A 12,867-nucleotide genomic window follows, 5' to 3' on the forward strand; every position below is an offset into this window, starting at 1 on the left:
TCCTCTTTACCAATTTAGATGCCCTTTATTTTTTTTTTTGTCTAATTGCTCTGGCTAGAACTTCTAGCCCTGTTTCAATTGTTAGTAGTGAAAGTAGATGTCTTTCAAATGCTTTTTCTGTGTTTATTGAGATAATCATGTGGTTTTGTTGTTTCTTAATGTGATGTATTAGATTGATTATTATTTTATGTTTAGTCATTCTTGTATTCCAGGTATACATCCCACTTGGTCATGACATGATATGCTTTTGATGTGCTGTTGAATTCAATCTGCTAGTATTTTGTTTAGGATTTTGGCATTAATATTCAACAGAAATATTTGTCTGTAGTTTTCTTTTTTGTATCTTTATCTTATTTTGGTAACAGGGTAATGCTAGCTGAATAGAATAAATTTGGGCAGGTACTCTCTTCTTCAATTTTTGAAGGAGTTTAAAAACAATTAATGTCAATTCAGCTTTAAGAGTTTGGTAAAATTCTCCAGTGAAATCATCTGATCCTGGGCTTTTCTTTGTCAGAAGGTCCTTGATTTCTACTTCAATGCTCACTCTAGTTGTAGCTTTTTCAGATTATTTACTGACTTATGATTCAGGTTGTATGCTTCTAAAAATTGAATCTTTTTTTCTAGGTTTTCCAATTTGTTGGAATAAAATTATTCATTGTAGTCTCCTCTTTTATTTCTAATTTTGGCTAATTAAGTCTTCTCTCTTTTTTTTTTTCCCCTACTTTACCTAGGGGTTTGAAAATTTCGTTAATATATTCAAGGAACAAACTCTTGGGGTGACTTTTTCTATTGTTTTGCTGTTTTCTTATTTAGTCACCTCTAATCTAAATCTTTATTATATCCTTTCTTCTCCTAACTTTATGTTCTGTATTCTTTTTTTATTTTCCTAGTTTCTTGAAAGGTAAAGTTATGGTTGATTTGAGATTTTTCCTTGTTTTTAACATAATCATCCACCACTAAAAACTACCCTTTTAATAGTGATTTCACTGACTCCCATAAGATTTGATATGCTGTGTTTTTATTTGTCTCTACATATTTTCTGAATTTCCTTGTGATTTCTTTTTTTAAAACTTTTTTGTTGTTTAAGAGTACATTGTAAGGGCTGGGTGTGATGGCTCATGACTGTAATCCCAGTGTTTTGGGAGGCCAGGTGGCTCACTTCAGGTCAGGAGTTCCAGACCAGCCTTGTCAACATAGTGGAACCAAGTTTCTACTAAATATACAAAAATTAGCCAGGTGTGGTGGCATGCACCTGTAATCCCAGCTACACAGGAGGCTGAGGCAGGAGAATCCCTTGAGCCCAGGAGGCAGAGCTGAGAACACACCATTGCATTCCAATCTGGGTAACAGAACAAGACCCCATCTCAAAATAATAAGAATAAGAATAAGAATAAGAAGGACAGGGTGATAGAAAGAACACATGGGTAAGAACTTTTGCTGCAAACAAAATTCAAAGACAAAGAATTTGAGACAATATAATAAATCTGGAATTGTCAGGGTATAACAAGGAGGTCTAATGTAGCTGAAGAGGAATGAGCAAGGAAATGAATAACAACGTAAGCTTAGAAAGATAAAAGGGATTATTATTTGGGGGAGGTTCAGAAGAGAGAACAGATCATTTATGGCCCTATAAGTCATTGGAAAGCCTTCATATTACTATAAATCACATGAGAAGACACACAGTGGAAGCATAATGTAATTCTTATTTTGAAAGTATTTCTCTAGCTACTAAGTTTAGAAGAGACTATTAGGCAGATGGGAGAAGAACTAGAAAACTGTATCAGGAAGCTGTTGCACTAATTGAGTTGAGAAGTGGTGGTAGAGACTACTGGGAGTGCAGGAGGTTATGAGAAGTAGTCTCTTAGTTCAGGTTAATAGAATAGCCAAGATTTGGTGACTGAGACAACAGAAATTAGTATGTCACATTACTAGAGACTGAGAAGCCTGAGATTAGGGATCGAGTGCGGTTGGTTTCTTGTAAGGAACTTCTTCCTGATTTACAGATGGCCATCTTCCTACTGTATCCTCATGTGAAAGAAAGAGGGGAGAGATAGAGAGAAAGAGAGAGAGAGAGAGAGGAGAGAGAGAGAGACTTATTTCTTATAGGGCACAAATCCCATAATGGGGGCTCTACTCTCATGACCTAATTACTCTGCAAAGGCTCCATCCCCAGTAACATCACACTGAAAATTAAGATTTTAACATACAAATTTGGGGAAACACAAACATGCAATCAATAAGATTTTAATAGTAGGGTCAAAAGGAACTAGTGTGTAGCTGTGGATGTGAGCTATAAGAGGAAGAATAAATCAATAAATTTTGTTAAAATGAAATTGAAAATTAACACATCTATAACCACTGCATCTTAGGCTAAATGTCACTCATTTAGATTGGTCGTAGAATTTTCCTTTACCTATGTCAAGTTTCATTTTTCAGCTGGCCTCATTGAAATGCTCTTTGAGAATGCACTGCCACTCCCTTCACAGCCTATGCTAGTCAGTTGGAAATAAAGAATAGTTTACCATCATGGCCATCTGAGAACAGTGTCTAGCTTTCTATAAATATGCTAATGGCATTAATTTAAAAAACAGTTTTAACTGAACTGCTATAATAATTTGACAAGTGTAACCAACTTGGAAAACCATGCTTTTTCAGTGTAGTTCTAATATTAAAAGCCCTGAGAAGTACCACTTGGTATATGGAAAAATAGGCATGCTTTTTATGATACAAATGTTTGTAAGTAAAGAAGAAAAGTTATTTTAATTCTATGTACCTATAAATATTATGGAGTTCTTTGATTAACCAATTTTCTCTTTTTCTTCTGCTTTTTCTCAGATGTTCTTGGCAGCCCTGTCATTCAGCCATATTGCTAGGACACTAAATACAAGCATTATGAAAAGTTCCATCACTCAAATAGAAAGGAGATTTGGCATATCCTCTTCTCTTGCTGGTTTAATTGATGGAGGCTTTGACATTGGTAACTTTAAAAAAAAAATTAATCCAGGTTTGCAGAGGTAAAACAACAGCAACAACTGTTCATAAATACCCATCTGTGGCCTGTTAGGAACTGGACTGCACAGCAGGAGATGAGTGGTGGGCTAGTGAGCATTATCTATCACCTGAGCTCTGCCTCCCGTCAGATCAGCGGAGGCATTAAATTCTGACAGGATCGCGAACCCTCATGTGAACTGCGCATGTGAAGGATCTAGGTTGCCCACTCCTTCTGAGAATCTAACTAAAGTCTGATGATCTGAGGTGGAACAGTTTCGTCCTGAAACCATCCGCCCCCAACCCACCCCATCTATGGAAAATTGTCTTCCACCAAACTGGACCCTGGTGCCAAAAAGTTTGGGGATGGCTACTTATACCACTTGTTCTCAGCCGGGGTTAAATTTGTCCCACGGGCAGTATCTGAATAGATTTTTGTTTGTCACTGCCGGGTAGGGAGAGACACTACTGGCACCAATGGATAGAGGCCAAGGATACTGATAAACATTCAACGATGTACAGTATAGACCCAAGAAAAAATTATCTAGTCCAAACTGTTGATAGTGAACATGCTGAAAACACCCAGATCCTACACAAACTCATTCCTTGCAAACAAATGACTTGAAAGGTTTTACCTCCCCGTTTTCAGGATGCCCCAGTGTGAAGACAGGTTGAGAAAGGACTATAATTTTTGTGGCTTTATGTGGGAGGAACCACTTTGGAGCAAACTAAGTTAGACATTTAGTATCCAAGTGGGTACAGAATTTAGGGTTAAAAGTTGTTTTTAGAACATTGAAGACATTGATTTGTTATCTTAATTTTAATTTTGGATTTCTCTAAAAATAGATTTTATACAATTATTGAAAATTATTTTTTCTTATTTCCTGAATTGATAGCTCACTGCCTTTTTTCCTTTTTCTTTTAACCTTTTAATTATTTAAAGAGACCCCAAAATTATGTCTATTTTATAGATTGCAAATATTTTCTACAAGTTGGCTGATTATCTTTTAACTTTATTTACAGTATGCTTAACTAATGGCCATTTTTAAAGTAATCCCATAAAGGAAGGCTTCTCTTTCTTTTAAATTCTGAATTTTTGTGATTCAGAGGATATTTTATCTTACACGTCCTTAATTTTTCCATGCTCCAGGCTTAATGAAAGCATCTAGAATTTTATAATTAGAATTTTGTTAGTTTTAAATTTTAACTTCCCATATGTATTTTTATTAAGAAATGAATTCTTTATGTTATTATTAAACTTTGCAGCTCTTCATCAGCAATGATTTGAACATAATTATAACTTTAGTTTCTTGGCTTACATCTGTTTCTTGAATCTTGTGGCTTCAAGTCTCATCTTTAGTTTTTCTGGAGTTTATGTTCAAGAATAGACAATCTTCTGTATCTGCAGGTTACGGAGCCACAAATTCAACAACTGTGGATGAAAATTATTCAAAAATACATCAAAATTAACAATAGTGCTATAACAATAGAAACGAATATAAAAACAACACTCTATAGTAACCATTTACATTGCATTTATTTTGTATTTGGTATTATAAGTAATCTAGAGATGAGTTAAAGTAGACAAGGAGAATGTGCATAGGTTTTACATAATCCTATGCCATTGTATAAAACAGATTTTAGCATCCAAGAATTTTGGTATCTGCAGGATATCCTAGAGCTCATCTTCCTTGAACACTCAGCATGACTGTAGTTATTACTTTCCAGAAAGAATTGAACACATGGGATACCTTATGAGCCTTTGCTCATTGAAAAATGTGTTTATTATCATAGTCAAGCAAAAATTTGTCTGAGTATGGAATTAAAAATTGAAAATATTTTTACTCAGAATATTTACAACATTTATCTACTGTGTTATCACACTCAATGTTTCATATAAGAAATCATTGCAGTACAATACACAGGGGGACTACAAGAGTGGGGAGGAATGGAGAAGGGAAAGTGTGAAAAAGCTACCTATTGGGTTCTGTGTTCACTGCCTGGGTGAAAGGTTCAATTGTACCCTAAGTTTTAGCATCATGAAATATACCCTTGTAACAAACCTCACATATACGCCCTGAGTCTAAATCAAAATAGAGAGAAATTTTGCATAAAGCTGAGAACTTACCTGAAAGAAATTACTACCAGTATCATACTCATGCACTTTCTCTTTATCTCTGAACATGCATCTCCTCTTTATTTCTATGGTCTCATTTTCTCGTTTTGCATTACCTCTGTTCAAGAAATGTAAGCACTTACAACTAAATGCTTGTGTTTTCCTTTAGCTCAGGGAATTATTTATTTTCTGTTTCTGATTTGATTCTCTCCCTACTTTATTATTTCTTTCCTCCTGAATCATATATAAGATGAACATTAAGTTTGATGGGTATGGCCAACAGCGGTGGCTCATGCCTGTAATCTCAGCACTTTGGGAGGCCAAGGTGGATGGATCACCTCAGGTTGGGAGTTCGAGACAAGCCTGGCCAACATGGTGAAAGCCCATCTCTACTAAAAATACAAAAATTAGCCATGCACTGTGGTGGGCGCCTGTACTGTAATCCCAGCTACTTGAGAGGCTGAGGCAGAAGAATCACTTGAACCCGGGAGGTGGAGTTTGCAATGCGCAGAGATTGCTCCATTCCACTCCAGCCTGGGCAACAAGAGTGAAACTCTGTCTAATAAATAAACAAATAAATACATAAAATTGGGGAGTATTTTTCCCTTTACATTTTTTCTTGTAAATTTTTACTTTTTGTATGTTTGTTCAGTTTTCTTTGATGCCATCTTCCATCATATTGATTATCGAGTTCCAACTCATATATTTTTAATTTACAATGATATTTTGTTGTTCTCTTATTATTTCCAGGATGCCAATTCTGATTTTATGGATACAACCTTTCCTTGTACCTATAAAAATACTAACACGATGTTTTTCTTTAGTTTCTACTCTTTTTAGTTTAATCCTTAATTTATGTGTTGCTTCTTTTGTTGACTTTATCTGCCGGTTCATTTTGGTGCTTTCCTTTCACACTATTTTTTTCAACCAGTGTTCAGTAATTCTTGTTCATTGTTCTTTGTTACACATGAGGCTCCAGATACATCTGAATTGGTCTACTTAGAATGCTTTTCTTCCAGTTTTTAATTTAAATAATTTATACCTAACCTTAAATCTCAAATGACCTTTCCTCCAGGAAACTTTTCTGAAGCCCCTAATTAACTCCTCATCTTTCTATACTCTAATAACACCTCTATCCATCTGTTTTACATTTTCCCTAAAATTTTTCTTGTTCTGGCTCTGAATACTACCATACATACATAATAGAAATTTAAAGAACACTAGGAATAAGTGAATAAATGCTCGAGTGACTAGCTTTCCCTGAGATCAGGATTTTGTTTATTCCTATACAATCCAGTCAACTCCAGATTTTTAATAAAATTTCTCTTCAATAATATTGCCAAATAACCCAAGTGCTTTATTTTGTATGTAAAACTTACTCTACTTATTATTAGTACCATACAATTTTTCAATGATAGCTTTACTGTCGGTGAGTGTATCTTCTCAATTAAATACCCCGGACTTTGAGGGAAAGTACTATGTACTGGGCTCAATTTGCCTCCATTCTGGGATCTTTAGTTCTACCAAACACAAAACTGGACTAAGTTGTATCAACATAATTTTGTTATCTTTCTAGGAAATTGTCTTGTGATTTTATTTGCAAGTTATTTTGGATCCAAACTACACAGACCAAAGATAATTGGAATCGGTTCTTTCCTTACGGGAATTGGAAGTATTTTTATGGCTTTGCCTCATTTCTTCATGGGATAGTAAGTGTTAAATATCTCTGTGCCATTAATTATTGTTAATTTGTAAATTAGTAGTAGAATTTTATTTTTATCCTTTTAAGTAGGCAGTTACCTTTTGAGAAGAATACTCACTAAGTAGGTATAGAAATGGTTTATATTTTCTACATTATAATTGATTTATTGCTGTATTTGTCATGGCTTTCAAAGACTGAAATACAAATAACAATAGATAAAGTATACAGTTTCATATAAATAAATGAGCACTCTTCATGACTTTTTCATATAACATATACACCTTATGTTGTTGTGTATAAGATTTTGATTATACCCAGTAAGACGTCAACACTTAACCCACTACACTGTAGGTTTTCCCACCATCATTTCACAGAGGCTGTTCTTTTTGAAGTCACTGTACAGTTATGACTACAGTAAGATGCTCATGAGAAAAGAATTTTAAGTGGCATAAATAATATGGAAGCTTGTTTTTCACAAAGAAGTTAATGTAACCATTCCAAGGATGATATGTTTCTGCTTGTTTTTAATCCTATTGCATGGCTTTGACCTTCTGGGCCAAATTGCGGCAATATATTTCCTGGCGACAGGATGGAAAAAGAGAAGAACAAGTAGAAGAAACAAAGTGCACACAGGATGAAGCTTAAGGAACATTTTCAGAAGCATAATCTTCCACTGACTTCACATGACCAGAAATTAGTTACATTTCACACACACATATGTAGAGCTGGAAAAAATAGACATTACTCCAGGCTGCCATGTTCCCAGCTAAAAAGCCTGACTTCAGTTACTATGGAAGGAGAAAAGAGGGGATATTAAGAGACAATCAGCAGTTTCTGTTAGAGACACCAATTACTTACTCATTGCCAAATCCAACAATCACACTATTAGGTCACCATATTAATTCTTTTTTTTTTTTTTCCATATTTGACCCTTATAAAAACTTCATAGTGGTACTGCTCTACCTTATTTTCATTATATCATATTCTCCTTACTCATTTTCTATCTTCCTGGCCTCTTTATCATGCTCGCCCTTTCCTTCTTCTTCTGACACTATAATGTCAGTACTTCCTAATTTTCTCTTTAATCTTCTTAATTTATTATTCTTTATTCTTTATAATTTGTAAGAAGGATGTCCCTTAAATGCAACTATTACAGGTGAACCTTCCATTCCTCCCTACAATTGAGGACCACATTCCAGGCCTGCATTTCTCTAAATATGCCATATTATGTTATACAAATATGTATATGTGTGTGTGTCAGACACATTGGCCATTTTTGAAGATATTTCAAAGGATGAATATAGCTAGCAGTTTTAATAAAGTAGGTGAAACTAAGATATTTCTTATATTTACCAGAATATAAGCAGTCTTGGGATAATAGCAAGGTGATAAGCCACCCTATCTGCAGAGTATTGGATTATCTTTCTCAGTTATTAGATTGATTTAATATACATTGTATCTATAGCCTTGAGAGCTTTTCTTCCTTTGTCTATTAAACCTATGCATCTCCAGGATTCATTTCATCTGTCATTCTCCTCATGACATCTATCTACTCCCTTGGTCCCTGCACTTCCAGGTAAAGCTGATAATTCCTTTTTTCTTTGTGAAAACTCAGGACCTTGTATATTAAACTGATTATATATTCTATTATATATGTTTATCTTATAGAGTGTTAGCTCCCCCAAGTACTAAAATTGTGTATTTTATTTCTGTTCTTTAAGCTGAGCATAATACCTGGCCTACAGTAGGCTGCCTTTGGAGTTCATAGAGCACCTTGGTAATTTGGGGTGTCAGCATTTATCCTATTCCGGCTCCATCTGTGTCATATCCATTAAGTTCTCACATCAAGCTGAAATGGACTACATTTTTTTTTTTTTACTAAGTTGTGAAGAGCTGAACAGAGAGAGAGGGAGGTAGAAAGAGGGAAAGAGGAGAAAGAGTGTCTGTGTGTGTGTGTGTATGTGTGTGTGTGCGTGTGTGTGTGTGTGTGTGTGTGTGTCTCCATGGAAAAAAGTCAGACACATTGGCCATCTTTGAAGATATTTCAAAGGATGAATATAGCTAGCAGTTTTAATAAAGTAGGTGAAACCAAGATATTTCATATATTTATCAGAATATAAGCAGTACTGGGATAATAGCAAGGTGATAAGCCACCTTATTTGCAGAGTATTGAATTATATTTCTTAGTTATTAGATTGGTGCAAAGGTAATTGTGGTTTTTGTCTTTGAAAATAATGGCGAAAACTGCAATTACTTTTGCACCAATTTAATAATACTTCCCTTTCATTTTCACCCTTCACTTCTAGAACACGTGTTGCAAAATTGTCAAAGAGGATTCTGGTAGTTTGGAGGAGATAGTGATGCAAATAAAGGGAAAATTGTTTGTATTTCTGGGAGAAATGAAAATTTTCAGTAGATAACGAAAATGTTTGATCCAGTGATGTTCTTACAGTTATAGGTATTCTAAAGAAACCAATATCAATTCATCAGAAAATTCAACATCAACCTTATTCACTTGTTTAATTAATCAAACTCTATCACTCAATAGAACATCATCTGAGATAGTGGGAAAAGGTAAGCATTAATGTTGACAGTTAAAGATATTCAAAAATTTATAAATTTAATTATACCTGCAACAGTTATTGTGATATTTATTATCAAAATTGATTTAAAAACAAATAGGCAAAACATTTAATCCTTATAAACACATACAGACAAAATTAGTGTTAATATACACAGTTGACCCTTGAAAACTTATATGCAGTCTTTTTCCAACAAAACGGGATAAGATACTCACCTACATGGAGGACCAACTATTTCTATACACAGGTTCTGCAAGGCTAACTGCAGGACTTAAGTCTGTGAATTTGGATGCATTCAGGTTGTCCTGGAAAAAATCCTCTAACTTAACAAGAAATTATCACATTGTATATAAAAAGCATTTAAGAGTGGGTAAGTGAAGAGAATAAATTCAACAGAAAATTGATAAGGAACACGTGAAGATAGTAAAGCAGAAAGTGTCATAAATAGTTGAATAATGTTACTTTGCTCTTCATAAAAAAATCCAAATTATTTTACTGATTTAAGACTTTTTACCTCTAATAATAAAAGTAAGTGATAAATTATAGCACTAAAGATTTTTCTACCTATTACACAGGAAAAAAAAATAAATGAGGTGGAGAAAAAGGATATCACATTTTATGTATTACTGGGAGTATGTGATTTTCTAACTCTTCTAGAGATTAATTTTCAATATAAAAGAACAAAAATGTACTTACCTATTCAATAAGGAATTCTCCTCTATTGATTAATCTTAAGGAAATAATCAGAAATGTGCACAAGGACTTCTTTACAATTATATCCATTAAATTTCTGTGTAAAAATAAAAACTTAGAAATGTAATAAAAAATGAGAGATTGATTAAATAAGTTATGAACCTGTTATTCAACACACTACTATTTAGTCATTAAAATGTTGATATAAAAGAATTGTTAATGACATGAGAAAATCATCAAAATATAGTGTTAACTGTATAGGCAGTTTATAACATGACCTGGATATTTAGGTATATAATGTGCTTGGTAAATACTATGCACATTTTTGCACACTAAAAATGGAAGATATATAACTATTGAAATGAAACAAAAGAAAATTGTTTTCTCTGTGCTCCTCTGTATTTTAAAATTTTACAAAGTGAATATGAATCACTAGAAATAAAAAAATCAATAATTAAGCATTTAAAATAGCTGAATTTCTAATAGACATGACAAAATTGATGTTTGAAATAAAACACTCTCTTGTTTGAATAGGTTGTGGAAAGGAACCTGGGTCACACATGTGGATATATGTCTTTGTGGGCAATGTGATCTGTGGAATAGGGGAAACCCCCATAATGCCACTGGGGTTTTCTTACATTGATGATTTTGCCAAGGAAGGACATTCTTCTTTCTATGTAGGTAATGTGCAAAAATATAAGTTGCATGATTACTTTCCCTGGGTCTACCCTTGAAATAGTAGTGCTACTGAAGTCATTCTTTACCTGTTATAAAAAGAATTTGGAGGTATGTATTGTGTAATACTATTTTTTAAATCATGTTGAATTAAGACCGTGTATTCTTGGCATCTGATACAATTGTTTTATAATATTTTCAGGTATTCTGAAGGGGATGGGTGCGATTGGTCCAATAATTGGCTTTACAATAGGATCTGTGTTTGCTAAAATGTACGTGGATATTGGATATGTAGATCTGAGTAAGTACAGTCTAAACAAGGTACCATGATGGTGTCTTTCAAGTGTAGAATACCATTATCCCAAATAATTGAATTGATTCTTTCAGTTGTTCTTCACTTACTATAATTCAAAATTTACAATTATAAAATAAATACATTAATAATCAGAATAAAAATAAAATTCAGCTCCTATTTATACCATGCTTTTACAACTAAATACAAAATTACGGAACTTTAACAAACTTATGTTAGAGTATTAGATCCAAAATAACAAAATAACCAGATGTCTCTCTCTCAGAAATGATGACTCAATGAAGTAATTTGATTTTGTAGTTAATGGTGGCTTGAATGTTGATGTGCAGAACTCAGAGCTTGCTTTGCTAAAGCCTTATTGTTACTGCTGCATTGACTTATGGCTGGAGTGATTTGAGATACTTCACTGTGCATGTTGGTCATGGTCATTTTTCCTGGCCCTAGCAGAGGGCATGGCATAAGAACAAATGAATGAACAAGAAAGACACATGCATGAAATCCATTAACTTTTGTATCCATTCTGAGAGCATGTTTTCTTTCTCATCTCAGAGAAAAGAGAGGCCATATTATAAAAACTGCCCATAGAAGGCTCTCCTTCCTACAAATATACCTGTATCATATCACCAAACTCCAAGTAAAAGGTATCCATCTTTAGCCAATGTTGATAGATCCACCTGGGGTGTAGATTCCCTCTTCCTGCCTGTTCTCCACCTCCACCATCTTTTTTCTCCAGCCAATACACTCAAGTATTATATTTCCCATCTTCTTTCATATATGCAATTTTTTGTATCTCCATACAACTTTCTAGCTGATTTTGTTTTTCTATTTATCTTCAGAGCTAAGCACCTAAAATACAACCACCTAAATTATTAACAGATGTCTTACCTTCTCACCAGCCATCCGTTTTTCAATCCCCTATAATTTCTTTCTACCACTAATAAAATACAATCAATTTCTACCTAACTTACTAAATCTAATGAATACTCTTCTATATCTTGTGCTTATTAATATCTCTAGTACTTCTTCATCTTTTTCCTTCCTAGATGTCTTATGAACAGCTAAAGCACAATATATCAAAATCTGATCTCATCGTCTTACCTCCAAATACACTTTGTTCCCTATAGTCCCTTTCTTGATGAAAGGGACTATAGGGAACCTTAATTCAATTACTAACTGAACTACTTTGCCTTGTAATATTACACTTCCTCACATTTACACTTAGGAGGATTTTTCTCTCTTTTTCATTCGCGTCATTCTTAACGTCTATTCCAAATGTGGCTCCTTTTAGAGAAGCCTTACTTCACCACTTTCCATTGGTCCCAAATTAGGTGTCCTGATTAATCATCAAGGGTATGTCTTTACTGTAGCCCTTCTCACAATGATCTATAAACATTTGTGTACTTACCCTCTACCTCTTTTAGAAAATGACAGAATGGTATCTGTCTTAACAAAAACTGATTAGTGTTTGTGAGTAAGCCAATCTGATTTTCTGTCCCACCAGGACTACAATGGATTGCTTCAAATAGATGGAAGGATTTATTTCTAAAATGGAATAGACATCACAACAGGCCCACGAACTGGAAAGTGTTTGCTAGTGTAAAACTAAAGCAAATACCTGATGAAATGTTTTATATCTTCTATTTTTCTCATATGCCTTAGAGTAGCTACACATTATATACATTATTTCTCTTACTTCACCTTCAGTTTCATTATTGCATTTATGACTATGAGTACAGAAATAAGTGGTGAAGTTCTTTAGGATAATGGTTTTATACCCTCTCCACTCTTTTCAGAAATA

General features: G+C 33.9%; 1 protein-coding gene across 1 annotated transcript in view; it reads left to right on the plus strand.

The window, feature by feature from the left end:
- The window catches only part of LOC108300240 (solute carrier organic anion transporter family member 1B3-like), a 77,996-nt gene that overhangs the window by 13,424 nt on the left and 51,705 nt on the right, over nt 1-12,867 (plus strand). The window contains exons 2-6 of the mRNA XM_017522946.2: nt 2,836-2,977; nt 6,681-6,813; nt 9,259-9,380; nt 10,616-10,762; nt 10,959-11,057. Of these exons, the coding sequence (XP_017378435.1) occupies nt 2,836-2,977; nt 6,681-6,813; nt 9,259-9,380; nt 10,616-10,762; nt 10,959-11,057 (643 nt within the window). The remainder of the gene's footprint in view (nt 1-2,835; nt 2,978-6,680; nt 6,814-9,258; nt 9,381-10,615; nt 10,763-10,958; nt 11,058-12,867) is intronic.

Source organism: Cebus imitator, unplaced genomic scaffold (genome assembly GCF_001604975.1).
Source record: "Cebus imitator isolate Cc_AM_T3 unplaced genomic scaffold, Cebus_imitator-1.0 Scaffold25, whole genome shotgun sequence".
In the NCBI taxonomy this organism is placed as follows: Eukaryota; Metazoa; Chordata; class Mammalia; order Primates; family Cebidae; genus Cebus; species Cebus imitator.